The 15,961-nt window shown below is 37.0% G+C and overlaps 1 protein-coding gene across 12 annotated transcripts in view; it reads left to right on the top strand.

Annotated features, from left to right (window-relative positions):
• LDB1 (LIM domain binding 1) overlaps positions 1–15,961 on the top strand; it is a 72,130-nt gene that overhangs the window by 50,617 nt on the left and 5,552 nt on the right. For 6 of the 12 annotated variants that reach the window (XM_026701182.2, XM_087932886.1, XM_026701181.2 and 3 more), the window contains 7 exons: positions 303–405; positions 2,238–2,282; positions 7,551–7,626; positions 9,336–9,438; positions 12,037–12,209; positions 13,210–13,332; positions 13,623–13,706. In XM_026701182.2, the coding sequence (XP_026556967.1) occupies positions 303–405; positions 2,238–2,282; positions 7,551–7,626; positions 9,336–9,438; positions 12,037–12,209; positions 13,210–13,332; positions 13,623–13,706 (707 nt within the window). Of the gene's footprint in view, positions 1–302; positions 406–2,237; positions 2,283–7,550; positions 7,627–9,335; positions 9,439–12,036; positions 12,210–13,209; positions 13,345–13,622; positions 13,707–15,961 lie in introns of all 12 variants that reach the window. The other 6 variants (XM_026701180.2, XM_026701179.2, XM_026701183.2 and 3 more) reach the window with 1 other exon arrangement.

Genomic DNA, 15,961 nt, shown 5'->3' with positions numbered 1-15,961 from the left:
TGCTTATTAATTGTAGATCTCAGTTAAAATTCCCAGAAGAATTATCAAGGCAATAGAGGAAAATGCTTCCTTTAAATATTAGAGTTTTATCAAGTACTGTCCTCCTTTACACGTAGCTGTTTGAAATGACATTAGTGGGCTACCTTAATAATTTAAGTACTTCTATTAGGAACTTGAAGACATGAAACAGACCTGCAGGGTGAGTCTTAGCATGTCTGTAACTTCATAATGATATTCCACAAATGTTACATTTTTTTCTAAGTAGCATTCATTAATCTATGGCCTTTTTTTCTCTCCTTCAGGCTGTTCCTCTAAGTCATTCAAGCTGTACTCTCCAAAGGAGCCCCCAAACGGCAACGCCTTCACCCCCTTTCACTCAGGCACTATGCTGGATCGAGATGTGGGGTAAGAGAAAAGTGCCTTTAGTGCAAAATTGGGATGTTCTTGATCAAAATCAATCAAATCTCAAACCTGCTTATGTTCAGCTATGGGGCATAATCTTTATAGCCACAGAAGGGACTTTGAATTCCAGATCAGAAGAGATGAATGACATGGGTTCTGAAAACTGACAAAGATCATTCATGAACAGTATGTACCTTTTAGCCAACCTGGATATGGCCTGCAAGCTCTCTGCCCAGCTAACCAGACATTGTCAACCTAATTAGTGTAATGATTTATGGAAATCATCCCAACATTGATTACTTTGGAAATGAGGTGGTCATTATGGCTGCTAAGATACAGGAAATAAAACTGTTAAGGATACTGTTTTCTTCCCAATTGAATCAAAATCAAATACAAAACATTCCTCCATTCATATTTAATTTATATTTTTATATTTTTTTTCAACTGGCAAAGTGTGCTTGATTTGTTTTTGAATTTAAAATTAGAGAAACCCCGTAAGGGAAAAAAAAAAAAAAGGCTATCCAGGATACAAAGCAGCTCTTTTTTTTCAAGATCCATTCTTGATTGGAAAGAGGCTAGGCCAACACTATTAATCATGCAGAGACACTGAAGGTACTATTTTGTGCTGATATAAATTCGTGATTATTTATATTCTGCTAGCATTCTTAGGAGCACAGTTTAAATATCAGTAGTCTGGAACAATGGATTTCAAGTGGTAGGAAGTTCCAGGTCAGTTAAATTGTGTGATTGTTGGAAAAATGAGTCCACTTATCTTATCCAGTGATCCACTGACCTATAACATACTGCTCTTCAGTGATGAGGAACCTGAAGGTAAATGTGAGTCTTAAAATAGAGCGAACTTCCTTGCTGGAATTTTGGACAGAAATCCACCTCTGCAGTTCTTATAGCAGAGTTAACGACCTGAATATGATGTAGGCCATGAGAATTGCCTGCATGTAAAAAGGAGAAGGAAGAATAAGAATCAAAACTCCCAAGCCACTTCTTACCAGACAAAACAGGCTATCAAACTCCTTGACAGAGCAGTGGGATCTCCATGGTGTAGGAATGGCCAGATTCAAAAGGCTTGGATAACCGGTTTCTCTTGGATCAGTCTCCGGGGGAAGGGAATATAGTTTCCCTTTGGTATGATTGCACTACATTCACACCAAGTCTTGATAAATGAAATGAAAATATGTCCTCCCTTCTGAAGAAGTTATCAAGTTGTGGTATTTTTAAACAAAACAGGAACTCTTTATCTGACTGCTTCCTTTTTTTCACTGATCTTTAGTTTTCTTTTCTTTTAAAAAATGCCAAAATACAAGCAAAAGGACAAAAAAAGTATTTTCCACAGATGTTCACTAAGATACGTCACTGTTAAATCATTTCAAATATTCCAAGGCAAACTTTCTTTAATTATATTTTGGCTGTTCCTCAATAATTCTCCATTGGTGTGAACTTTGTTGCAATACTTTTGGTTGTGAACTTTGCCAGTAATAGTCGAACTGATCTAATTGGGGTTGTAGCTTAAAAAGCCTTCATCTAGCCTGATGTACACATGTTTGAATACAGTATGAATTATCTACAGCACTCGGTGTGTTATAAGGTATGGTGATCATAATAATACCCCATAATAGTAACACTTCAATACCTTTGAAGTCACAGGAGGAGTCTAAGCTAAGAAATAAAATCTGAAATGGGAGGTGGACATTGGTAAAACATGTTCTCCCCCCCTCCCCTTTTCCAAAGTTACTTGTCTGGGATACACTCTGCTTTGTAATGAAATGAATTGATGGGGTTTTGATTGATTAATCTTGTATGTGCTTATTTCTTTGTAGACCAACTCCTATGTATCCACCAACATACCTGGAGCCAGGGATTGGGTAAGATATCATATAAAGTCTGTGTGTATCCTTGTTCAACTTAATGTCCTCCAAATGTGTTGGTCCTACTGGGGGGGGAGGGAATAAAATTGAAAAAGCTTCTTATAATACTCACCAGAGTACAGCTAAATTATAATATTTCAAATCTGATTAAAATGATTTTGTGATTATTATTTTCTTATTTATAAGAAATAAATACAGATAGCATAAAGATAATAATGATGAGGAAACATATATTGCCAGAGATAAGAGGAAAAAAACAAAAAGTGTTTTAACAAAATGAAAGAAATATGGCAAAGGAAACATAATATGATATGGTGTTACAACAATAAACCATTATAATTCTATATATACTGGTCTGATGCAAATATTCAAGTATGTATGCATTTCATTTGAACAATTACCTTATTCGATACTGTATTCTGTATACAATAAGTAACATTGGGCTATATATGATAGATGATATGGTATTTGCCTCTTAACACCAAATATGTTAAAATTCATCTTCATCTCTTAGATGAAGTTAATATACCCACTTCCATCTGATTTTTATACCATCCTTCTCCAATTTTTAAAGTTGGTTGTTTCCAAAAAGTCAATTTGCTAGGCTATTAAAATTCCATAACTTTCCAACTGATGTAATTGCTTCCAGAGATACATTGCAAGCAATTGTAAATGTAAGCCAATTGTCAAGTTCCTGAAATGCAGTCATGTGACCATGCGGTGGGTGGTGTAGCAGTCACGATTTCTAGAACAGATCATTTTTCAAGCTCATGGTAGCGTCAAATGATCATTAAGCAAACTGTCCTAAGTCAAAGACTACTTGTAATTTTCTGCAAGTTACAGAATTGGAATTGCAAAACCCCAGAAAAATCATTTAGAAATTTTCTAAACAATTTATTTTCTCAAAATATTTTCTAGATATATATAAAATGATTTCTTAATCTTTATAATCAGGATAGAAGAATTTAAAATTTCCCATGAAGTAATCAAATCCTATTAATATTCAAAAACATCAGCATTTAGTGATTTGCACTCCTGAGATAATCATTAGCACTTGTGTACAAAGCCCTGTTTAGAAGTTTCTAGAGGCTACAAATATGTTTAGTGAGAGTCCTACCCTGTCCATACTAATTAGCTAATGCAGGTTCTGCTGTACTGCCTTAATTCATTTTAAGATGTTTTAGGTAATTCTCACTTAACTGCCCTATTTAGCACTGTTCAAAGTTACAATGATACTGAAAAGGTAACTTTACAACTTGTCCTTGCAGTATGACTGTTGCTGCAGCAACTTTGTGACCATGTGATTGAGATTTGGGCACCTCACAAACAGCAGATATTTGTGACAGTTACAGTGTCCTGCAGTCATAGGATTGTCATTTTGCAGAGTCAGTGAAACCAATGGAGAAGCCAGCAATAAAATTGCAAATTACAATCACACGATGTCTCGCTTAACTACTGTGTGTGATTCACTTAATAACCACAGCAGAAATGTGGTTATAAGTCCATTCTGCTCCCATTATATCTTGCTTAATTATTGTTGCTTAGCATCAAAGTTGCCAGTCCCAGTTAAGTGAGGACTGTCTGTAGTCATCCTTTCAACTGTACTGGAACAATATAAAGTTATTTTTGACATGTGTCATAGATTTCTAGCCTGTCATTTCATATGGCTCAATGTTGTAGGAATAAACTTCCTCTTCTGGATGGGCATAAATTATGCTATTTTTTCCCTGGAGTAGGCTATAGGATAAGTTCACTGTAATTATTTCTCATGTTGGTGAATCTCTCTTTCAGAACAAGCTCTAAGGGCAGCAAATTTTAAAGTTATTGTAGTTTCATCATCTAAGTGTTTTGTTACGTCCCAAAATTGGTTGGGCGATTCCTTTGCCTCTTTCAAGAGATGGGCAAAACCTCACCATCCACATTTTTGCTATGCCATTATTGGGGACCAATGAAACTTCCCTTTAAGGACTCAAAGGGTTTCTAAAAGTGCTGCTCCAAGCATGAAAAAAAAAAATGGGATAAAGGCTCATTGCTCTCTAATTCTGGGTTTGGTGGCATCAAATTTTGCAAAATGGACTTCTCTCAATCTGCTGATCTTTTTTAACAGACTATTATGCTTCCAGAGAATCCTCTGATATCTCTTTCTACTTTGTTATTCAATGCACAAGTTGAACTTCTTTGGTTAGAAGACTTCTGTTTCTATCCGATTATACATCTCTTGGTCTTGCGATTTAGTAGTTCTCAAACAATAGAGGACCTGATATACAAAATGGTCCAAAATACTACTGTTTCATCAGTCCTTATTCTGATGCTTCTGTCTTATTGATGGGACTCCTGGTCTAAGCTAGCCAGTATTTGCTTTCTTATCTAGTTCCAACTTTTTCAAACAGAAGTGATTTGTTTTGCCAAGGAGAAACTAAATACTCTTACTATTGTTGATTCTCTAGTCAAGATTATGTTTATTTTTTATTTTTTTTGCATTATTACGTCTACTTCTGTTCCATTAGTCTTTCACTGGAGACTAAGATTAGAACTGAAGACCATCCATTTTGGAAATTGTCTATTTGGCAATAAGACTAATCCTGAATAGGGTCCAAAGTGTTTCATTCAGCAACTTGAAAGCTGTCTATAGCAACCAGTTTTCATTTCTGTTCATTAACTTCTATGGTTCTGCTCTTGTTTGGTCTAAAGATGGAGGTTCAGGTTTTTCATATAGAAGGCCAAGCAGTCTATATCAGTCCCTCTTGCCAGATACTGGAACTGTCAATTTGAGTATTTTTCAAATAATGTAAGTTCTGAACTGTTAATATGTGTTGTTCAAAGTTATATATACTAAGTTTTTACCCAACTCAACACCAAACTGCCCTCTTGATTTCAAAATAACTGGAATGGTATCAGAAGTTTCCTTGAAAGATGGTATTGTTAGATATATTTAAATAATAGGAAGGCTGGTATTTGAATGGCATATTGTGACTTTGAATAACAAAAGAATGAAGGACTATGTCTTAGTATGAACATATATAATAACACTAGGATTAGCAATGGTGACTTGATTAGAAGCGAGAATAGAGGTAGAAATAAGAAATAGGAGGAATATTAGCAGATGTAATTTTTATATAACAGAATATAAGTAATAATTTGATGGGAAAGATCTGGTGGAAAGATGGTATTATGTATGTTTATAATGTCATTGGCATTAAAATGGAACATTGAAATAATTGAATAACTGCTCTAAAAACCATGTATATTACTACTAGGATTATATAAGTTTGATTAATATAACAACTATTATGATTATCATTATTGATGTTTGTATCAAAATGAATTATACTTAGGGGCCACAGTGTTCATGTATTGATATTGAAGTATACCTAAAATAAAAATCTAATAAAACTTTTAAAAAAATTCCTGCAAAAATAAGCAGTTGGGAATACTTCTCCAAAAGAAAATATTTCCACACTCATGTCCAACTATTTTACATTAGTAAGGATAGTGAACTTAGACTTTATCACTTCACTTATCTTTTGAGGTATTTATTTTAGAATATTTATCACTTCCCTCCTCCTACAAAATGAAATGTGACCTTTTATAGACTGCAGGATGCTTATTTTCATGTTTTTGTAGTGTACTTACTTTTGTGTTAATTTACTACCATTTTGTAGTAAATTTGCCCTTTTATGGCCCTGAACGTATTTTCTAAGTTAATGGAGTTATTATGCTTTCCTTTATCTGCAAGTCATCAGTCCATTCCCTTAAGTAGATGACTGTTATATACTCCTTTGCAAAGTTATCCTGCCGAGTCCTTCTCCCTTTCATCCTCTTAGTGTTCAGATCAGTTATGAAAAAGTTTCCTTCTTCCCTCATAGTTTATTCAATTTACAGGGGCAATGATTATGTTGTCAGAGAAATTGCCTTGATATCGTTATCATGGGTTTGCAGGTTTCAAGCATGTATGCATAAGATCCTTTCTTTAGCAAAAAGAGCCCACACTGTTCTTCAGCTCTTCACATGGCAGCTTGCATTCTTCATATGACAATCAACTTCAGTGTTTTGTTCTGCAACCTACATAAGTGCTCCCTGGAACTGTGGTAACTCCATTAAATTTCCCTGAATATGAATGTATGATAATTCTTGCTCCCCATTCCATCCTGGAATGTGGCTCTTTTCTTTTGACCGTAGCTATGACATCAGCTCAACAGGCTAAAAAATTGCATCCTACAAAGAAAACTCCCTTCTTCATTTTTTCATAGGATGAATATTGCCTAGATATTTCCTGCTGCCAAAACAGTCTCTGTTTTTACTTTGACATAATTGTGCCCCCTTTCCCCCCCCCTCTAATGTCACCGGAAACATTGCTCCATTTATTGGATGTCTGTTACACTTTTGTCTTTTACTTGGACTTTATGGCATCCTTTTGCCAGGTCCAAAGCTTAGGCTTTCTGCTCAAATGGTTGGTCGTAACCATCAAGGATTATTATGAGCTGTTATGCTCTCCTCAACAGCAAGACCAGAAGCCTTCCTCTGAGACAGGAAAGCTGTGTATCATTTGCCATTAATAGATGTCTCAGAACTTTGCTGGACAGGGTGCATAGTCTCAAACTTCATCCCTTATTATAGAAATTTTGCTTCTAAAAGGATGCAGCCTTTATAGAGCTCTCCTCTTGGTCATCTTTGTGGGCCAAACCATGTTCCTAGTAAGGAGTTTGCTAATCAGCAATCTTTCTGAATCACAAGGACTATGATGAAGAAGAATGGGTACTTATTTGTGATTGCATTTCTTTGATTGGTCATCTGTTGATTTGCCTATTAATTTACCTCATTATCTCTGAGGTGATTTGGCTATTTCTTTATCCCACTGTGCTGTTGTTAGGAACTGAAGGGGTTCAGTGTAGTTCCTCTAAATGTTTCTGTAAGCTCCTGAAGGTTCTGTGAAGGTGCACAACCTAAGTGAGCGAATTCATAGATTACCTCTGAAAGAACTGTTCTTAAAGGTAAGTAACAAGTTTATTTCCTGTTCCATCTGCTTAATAATATTTTTCTTATTTTTCAGCAGAGCTACACATAAGAACCACATAAAAGTTGTATTTAATTTTTTAAATTCAAATAAGATAAAATGTTTCAGGAAAATATGGTTTGAGATTACAATAGCATCTATGTGTCCCCACTCCCCCCCCCCCAAAAAAAACATTAAAAAAACATTTTGCACACTCAGGTTTCTTGGATAAATGGCTTTTTTGTTAGGTAATTGCTATGGTTGTTTGACAGGAGACACACACCGTATGGAAACCAGACTGACTACAGAATATTTGAACTCAATAAGCGGCTGCAAAACTGGACAGAGGTATGTTACTGTGGCTTCTGTATGACTGAATTAGAAGAAAGGGAAAAGCTTTGGAGGGATACATAAAGCTGTTACGATTACACAAGAGAGGAAAGGACTGTGGCTATTAATCATCCTTGATTTTTATTTAACTTTTGAGAACTGATTTTACTTACTTTAATTTTTTTTGTATCATTTTCCATTAATAGATGTCTCAAAACATTTTATAATTTAAAATTACATTAATAATTAAAATAATAAGTAAAATTAATGAGCATGTATGTTAAATTAATTAATATTTCTTCATCTTCTATCTTCTATTTCTTCTTTCTATCTTCTTCCTCCTCCTCTCTTCTGTCATATGCAGCAGAACCTCGGGTCATGAACACTCCTATCTGCAACCAAATCAGGTGGCGAACAAAATCGGTGCCATTTTTTTGATAGCGCACATATGCAGTTGGTCGTGCTTCCAAATCATGTCGTGACCAGAGTCCAGGAACGGATTACAGTTGCGACCCTGTAGTTGTGTCTGGAAGCGCAACCCACTGCGCGTGTGCAGTCAAAAAAAATGCCACCAAAGGGGAAATTGGCATGGAAGGGGAATCTTTCCGCTCCAATTTTTGTCGCCCAATTTTTAAATCGTGATCTGATTCAAAAATCAGGTGGATTTTTCATTCCCTACCCGATTTGGTTGCAAATAGGAGCACTCATGACCCGAGGTTCCACTGTACTGTGGGGTTAGGACACTCCTAACACCCCTCGGGGGTGAATGTGCCTTAAAATGCCTTCAGCCATGTTAACGGCTTCAAGAGCTCCCTCTTATGGAGGAATAGAAGAATTGTGATGCTGCATGACAGACAGTATAACAGCGTGAGTCCTGACTACAGGATTTCCCTGTCTAATACAAGATTGGGATAAATAAATACCTGGGCAACGCCAGGTTATCAGCTAGTGTTTTATAAAAACACATTAGAAAAATATAAAATAAACTCAGCAAGATAAATGACAAAACAATAATAGAAATGAAATGAAGCAATAAGTAAATTTAAATGACAGCCAAACTAAGAATGAGTAAGAGTCCTGGGAGAATAAAAATATTTTTGCTTATCACTGAAGAGGCAAATAAAGATGGCATCATGCATATCTCACCAGAGAAAGACATTTTAAAGTTTAAGGATCACCACTGGAAAGAACCCCTCCTAATTAATGTACTTAATGTACCTCAATGAGAAAGCATTTGGAGCAGACCCTCCAAATATCATTTTAAGCTACTGGTAATAAAATATGGAAAGAAGCCTCCTTCACAGTGTTGTTCCAAATGGCAAAACAAACCCTTTATAAGATAAAACCTACACTTCGACTTGAAACTGGAAGCAGATTGGAAACTACCTTTGTGTGTTTATAGTCAATACTCCTGTCTCAACATTATGTATTAATTGAAATCTCCAAGGGTATTGCAGTAATCTAAAGAAGACATCACTAATAGATGGATTACTGCACTGAAACGAGCTGTATCCAATAGCATAAGTTGGCAAAAAATAATTTTGGCTGCAGTGGCCACTTCCTGCTGAAGCAACAAGGATAGATCCAGAAATACTCCCTAACTTTGAATTTAATCACTTATGTGGAATGCTCACCAATATGGAACAGTTGAATTCCACTCACTTGGAGAGACATGCCATTCATTAATAGCACCTCTGTCTTGCATTTGCTCTTCTCTGTGCCTACAGGAATGTGACAATCTGTGGTGGGATGCCTTCACCACTGAGTTTTTTGAGGATGATGCCATGTTAACAATCACCTTCTGTCTGGAAGATGGACCAAAGAGATACAGTGAGTCGCTTAGTTCCATGTTTGTTCAATATACTATTGTCTTACTTCATAAATCTTTTGTGTATAAAGCTACAGATGCTTATCTACCATCTTTTGGAGTAAATCGTGAGGGAACAGATTCCATTCTGTAGCTGGGGTTTTCTATAGTGGCTAGGGTTTTGCTGCCATTGAAGTCGATGCTATGACTTGTAGCTTTCATCAACTTCAATGGCACCAAAACCCTAGCCACTATAGAAAACCCCAGCTACAGAATTATCAGAGAAGCCATAGAGATTGAAAAAAGACCTGAAAGCATGAATAGAATAGATGACTCCACCAGATTGTCAATTATCTGGAAGCCTGCACTCACAAACAAAAAAATCTCCATACCACAAGCCAGGCAAACACCTGGGCACAGTCTCCTCCTGATACCTCCAGCTCAAACACACCCCAAACAGCCACCCAGATGAAACCTAGCTTCCTAATATACGATAGCTGAAACCAACCCGCACTAAAAGCCCCCAATACACAAAGCACAATGTTGCCAGCCAATCAAGACAAAAAAATGCTACAAAACAGACAGAAGATATTAGAAAGACCAATCAAGCAGAACACAGCAAACTCCAAGACCAATAAACACAGACCAAGACTCCCAACCAATCAGGATGAAGAAAAAACCATTGTAACACAGGACGAGGCTAGCACCAAATTTAAAACAGAAACGGCTGTGAAAGCCTGACTCACAGAAGAACACAATATACAAGCCTGATGATGGCAGATGAGATTCTGCTGAAACGTTGCTACAACTTTAAAAGCACAACTATAATGACGTGGGAAAATACCCAAATAAAGCTGAATACCATATATATATATGTGTGTGTGTGTGTGTGTGTGTGTACACACACACACACACACACACACATGTTTTCTTAAGTTTTGGGGTACTTGCATGTATGGCACTCAGCTTTGTTGGGTATTTCCCACGTCATGTAGTTGTGCTTTGTAAAGCAACGCTTCGGCAGAATCTCATCTGCCATCATCAGGCTTCTGTATATGAGAAGCCTGCCGAAACATTGCTACAACTTTAAAAGCACAACTACAATGACATGGGAAAATACCCGAACAAAGCTGAATGCCATACATACATACATATGTATACACACACACACACACACACACACACACACACACCTATTTGTGCTTTTATTATAGCAACGTTTCGGCAGAATCTCATCTGCCATCCTCAGGCTGAAATTCTGAGATTCTGCTGAAATGTCATTATAATAAAAGCACAAATATTAAGATGTGGGAAAATACCTGAAGAAACCTAAATACCATACATACATACATACATACATACATACATGTATACATACATACATGGGGCACAGTAGTCTAGCTGGTAAGACACTGGCTTTTTGAGTGGAAGGTTGGCAGTTCAAAACACAAGCACCATGTGACAGGGAAGCTGTTTCCCCAGCTTCTGTGAGTCTAAAAATTTGAAAGCATGCAAATACAGGTAGGTAAAGTAGATACTACTTCGATGGGAACCTTGCTGGCCACATGACCACAAAAGTGTCTTCGGATAACATTCCCAGCAAGCATTTAGCATTTATGATCTTGTATAAGAGTGGTGCTCCAGATTGGATATATTTTTGAAATTACCATGAAGTTCCCAGTTAGAATACATTACCTTTGGGTGGACAAATGATTTTCAGGAATGATTTTCAAGAAGTTCCATCCACTTATTAGTATATATTTGTTATTCTAAGGGGATTTGTATTCTTACATAAAAATTATGTGTCATTAATCACTGGAAGTCCAGTTTATATAAGGCTTCACATATTTTCCTTTACTCTCCACTTCTAAAAATCAGCATCTGATAAGATTTTCCTTTGGTATTTCTTCCAAAACTTGAGAAGTGATATTAAAAGGACGACGAGGGTGCCTGGAAAAACCATTAAATATATCCCGAAATTGATATTGTTCCTATTCAGAATATTATACTTTGAATAAAATATTACTATGACAGATTTCTGGACTTAGGAGACATGCATAGATTCCTTCCGCTTGTCATGTTCTAGAAAGTAGATGGATTATTTTAAAATGGAAAAATAAATTGTATCTGTTTAGAACAACTTAAAGCTGTTGTGTTAGTGTGGAAGAAACACAGTTGAATAGTAGATTACATGTGTTGCATGCAGAAGCCTCATGTTTAGCCCCAACATTCTATACCATAGTTAGGGCTAGGAAAAAGCCCATCTGAAACCCTTGAAAGATGCTATAAGACAATGATAGGTCCAGGTCTAGATAGGTCCAGAAGCACCATTGAAAATAAAGTTATTTCTGAGATAGTCCTGTGCTACTCTCCATACTTTTTAAATTGGAGGAATCTAAGAGAAATATAATGAAGATGGGTAGGGAGCTTGGCAACATCAAGGAATGATCAACATTATTGCTTCTGAGCAATACATTCAGGACTTGGGTCTTGGCCTGTTGGCCGTTCCATTCATTGTTCATAATCTCCCAAAAATGCTTTTGCCAATCTATTCATGAATGTATACTACACAGAATGACAAATAATTTGATTTTTATCACCCCTTTCTTCCTGATGTCTAGCAATCGGCCGTACCCTAATTCCTCGCTACTTCCGCAGTATCTTTGAGGGGGGCGCTACTGAGCTGTATTATGTTCTGAAGCACCCAAAGGAATCCTTCCATAACAACTTTGTTTCACTTGATTGTGATCAATGTACTATGGTCACTCAGCATGGCAAGCCCATGTTCACCCAGGTGAGAGTGCAATGGTATTTCCCCAGCCCCAAGGCTTACCAAGCAGTACTTGTGTTTAATTAAAATCTTCAGCATTCTTCACGTATGTAAAGAGATCCTCTGCTTGGAAAGAGTTGCTAGCTACAAGTAGAATTAGAACAAAATTGTGTCACAGAATATTTCTAAATTTATTTTTCTTCTAAAAGAATTAATAAAAGTGCAAATACATATAGCACAATTTTAAAATTTAATTTAAATTCAGCACTATTTAGAAATGGGATAGGCAGGTATAGCCATTTTTTTAAGAAGTAGAAAAATGGTGCTTAGAAATTACATTTTAAAAACCAAGTGCTGCAAAACAAGGAATGGATGGACTTCTATTTCATACAACCACATTAAAAACAAAATGTATAAATTAATGTTATTAATAACATGAGTGCAAATATAAAAAGCCACAGAGCTAAAAACAATAAGGAAGAGATTGGGTGCAGGGGAGATATTAATTAATTAGTGGTCATCTCAAAATTTCACCAGTTCCCAGGAGTCCTCAGGCTTGTTGACCCAACTTAAACCTGAGGAACCTCAAGCTAAAAAGCAGGAGACCAGATTTACTTCAGAAAGGAATTTTTCTGTGAGATAAAGCAATAATTATTTTAGAAACGTAGTCTGAAATGATAATGGTGTCTATATCTCATGTTTTAATTTTAGATACCAAAAAATGAGAAATCGGGAAATAATCTAACAAAAGTCAGTTAAAAGGAAAGTATATGCCTGCTGGGAAAGACTAATAGAATGTTAGATACTCACAAAATGAATTTCAGATGCAGCCTAATAAAATAGTATGATTCTGGAGATACAATTTGAGTAATGGGGTGCTATAATCTAAAAAGCGACCCAGAATTTGATGCTGTTATATACAAGTGTTATATTATATACAAGTGACTTTATATACAAGTGTTGAAATAATTACTTAGAGAACGCTCCCTTGAATCTCATAGCCCTTTACATTCTCCTTGTCCAGGTATCTGTGGAGGGCCGCCTCTACTTGGAATTCATGTTTGATGACATGATGAGGATAAAGACATGGCACTTCAGTGTCCGGCAGCATCGGGAACTTATTCCCCGTAGCATCCTTGCTATGCATGTAAGTTCAGAGGTTAGTAATAGCCTCTGTTTAGGCTGGGTTTAAATATTTCTGAGAATGAGTCTTGACAAGTTGTTTCAGTTGTTTTGTGCCCATTCATAGTGTTGAGGGTTTTTCTGCTGCACTGTTATTTTTTGAAAATTTCAACCTTCAGTTTCTATTTTGGTGTCCTAATATATTGTATCATTTTAAAAGATTAACCTCCCAGTGCACCAATGTACAGTTTATGTGTTGATGCAACGTATTTTTGTTTAAATGTTTTATTTCTCCTTCTAACATTTTCTCTCCAGGCGCAAGATCCCCAGATGTTGGACCAATTGTCCAAAAATATTACTCGATGTGGACTTTCAAACTCCACACTCAACTACCTCCGAGTAAGTGCTTTTCTTCAGCACCTATGAAACTAAGAAATATATTCCTTGGTATTTCCTCCTTTGGACAGTAACAGAATTAAAAATGTCATTTGGATGATAATGTTTTCTATATTTTACACTAAGGGCTATTGTAAGGTTTTTTGGGGGTAGACTGTTTTATTTTTGTGAGAATATATATGCTTCTATGCTTTAGGTGATTATTGGCAGATAATGTATATATAAAATACAATCATATTCTCACTAGTTAAATTTTTATAGTAGTGGCAGTATCGAAAGCTATTAGGCACTTTTTTCTATATTACTATGATAGAATAAAGGCGTGTATAAATTCACTAGCAATGTATAGAAAACGGAAAATATGTTTTGCTTCAAATCTGAAAGGAGAAATTGTCTTCTGGAAGTTCTACCAAACCATTTTCGATGAACCATGACCGGTCAAAACAAAGCCTGCAGGAATCTCAAGAGTGGTTGTACAGGGCAACTAGGGTAAAGCTGGTATACACAAAATCGGAGAATCGTAGGATTTGAAATGACTTTGGAGGCCTTGCAGTTCAGCTTCCTACCCAAAGGAGGAATCCTCAAATCATCCCAGCTAAATAGCTGTCCAGCTTTATTTGACAATCTCAGCAATGGAGCCCCTGGGATTCTAGGACACAAGTTGTAATGGGATGTGGGAAAGACCCTGGGAACCCAAGCAAAGAGACTGTTGCCAAGGGAACGGTCAGATAAGAGACAGTCTAGCCTGCAATTGGATAACGGGCAGGGTAAGAGGCTCAGAAGAGACTCGCCCTAGTTTGTTGGGCTATAAAGGAGATGAGGGGAAGGAAAGATTCATCTGTTCCATATGTGGAAAAGCTTGCACCTGAACTGTTTTCCACACTTCTACCCACACTAGGAGAAAGAAAGCATACAGGGAAAGTACATCTCATATGTTTTGCAAATCCAGATTTGACTAAACATATTTAGCATGAAAGTCAGTTTGCTGCATTATTTCTAGGAAAAGCTTCACAGGTGCTCCGGGCAAAACATTTTTACTATTTGATTTTGCTAGCAATCAAGAGAAGTGTGTAAATTCTAAAAGTAACTGAAGCTCATGTATAGAAACTACTATCCAGCTTGATCGTAACCTACAAGTAATATCTAAGATTGAAGCTAGCCTTGAAAGCCATTTGGGCGACTTTAAACCAGCCGCTCTCAGCCCAACCCACCTCATAGGGTTGTTGTGGGGAAAATAGGAGGAGGAAAATGTATTGGATATGTTCACCGCCTCATAAAAATAATAAAGATGGTTTAGAAATAAATACATGTATGTATATCTGTCTGTCTATCTAATTTATACATTGCTCATCTCACACGATTCTGGGTAATTTAGCCTTTTAAAACATATAGCCATATAAAAGAAACATAGGCAAAAACAAAGTTAAAAACAGAAGTAGAACAATTTTTTTAAAAAAGATGGAGGAATGCTCTCAAGCAACCAACCATACCCAGGATTACTTTTAGATCCCCAGGCCAGTTGACAGACTGAGGTCTTAATGCTCTTCTGGAGCCTATATGAGTGGGCACCTATGTCCCCTCTGGGGCAAGATATTCCATATGGCAGGGTCAATGACAGAGAAAGCTCCCTTCCTGGACCCTGCCAATCAAAATTCTTTAATGAATGGTGTGTGCAACATACTCTTCTGTCTAACTGGGTGGACGGGTTACATTGACCATGCCATGAAGAGCTTTAGAGGGAATATCAGCACCTTGAATTGTACCCAGAAGCAAAGAGGCATCCTATGCAGTTCAAATAATAGAGGCATCATATGCACAACTCCAGGGGTGCACAAAACTGCCCACACCACCACCTTCTGTGCCAGCTGCAGCTCACAGGTGCTCTTCAAGGGTAGCCTCATGTAGAGCACATTGTAGTAATGGATATGGGGGATGACTACAGCATAAGGAACTTTTTCAATTCAGGAAGGGACATAACTAGTTTACAACACCAAGTTGATTAAAGGCCCTCCTAGCCATGGCTGTCCACTACTCCTCAAGCAGGATTCATTAATCCAGCAGGGCCTTTAGATCACGCAATTGTTTGGTCTGGGGCAGTGCAACCCCATCCAGGATCAAGGATGGCAAGTACTAGAATAAAGAGGACCCCCTCCTCCCACCAACAGCCACTCTGCCTTACCAGGATTCAACTGAAGCCAGTTGTTCCCACCCAGACCTTCAAAATCTCCAGGCACTGCAAAAGGGCATCCACAGCATCA

The sequence above is a fragment of the Pseudonaja textilis genome, chromosome 4, assembly GCF_049901715.1.
Source record: "Pseudonaja textilis isolate UNSWEBS1 chromosome 4, rPseTex1.2, whole genome shotgun sequence".
Lineage (NCBI taxonomy): Eukaryota > Metazoa > Chordata > Lepidosauria > Squamata > Elapidae > Pseudonaja > Pseudonaja textilis.
The sequence above is the reverse complement of the archived record's forward strand: the minus strand, read 5'-3'. Positions and strand labels throughout refer to the sequence as shown.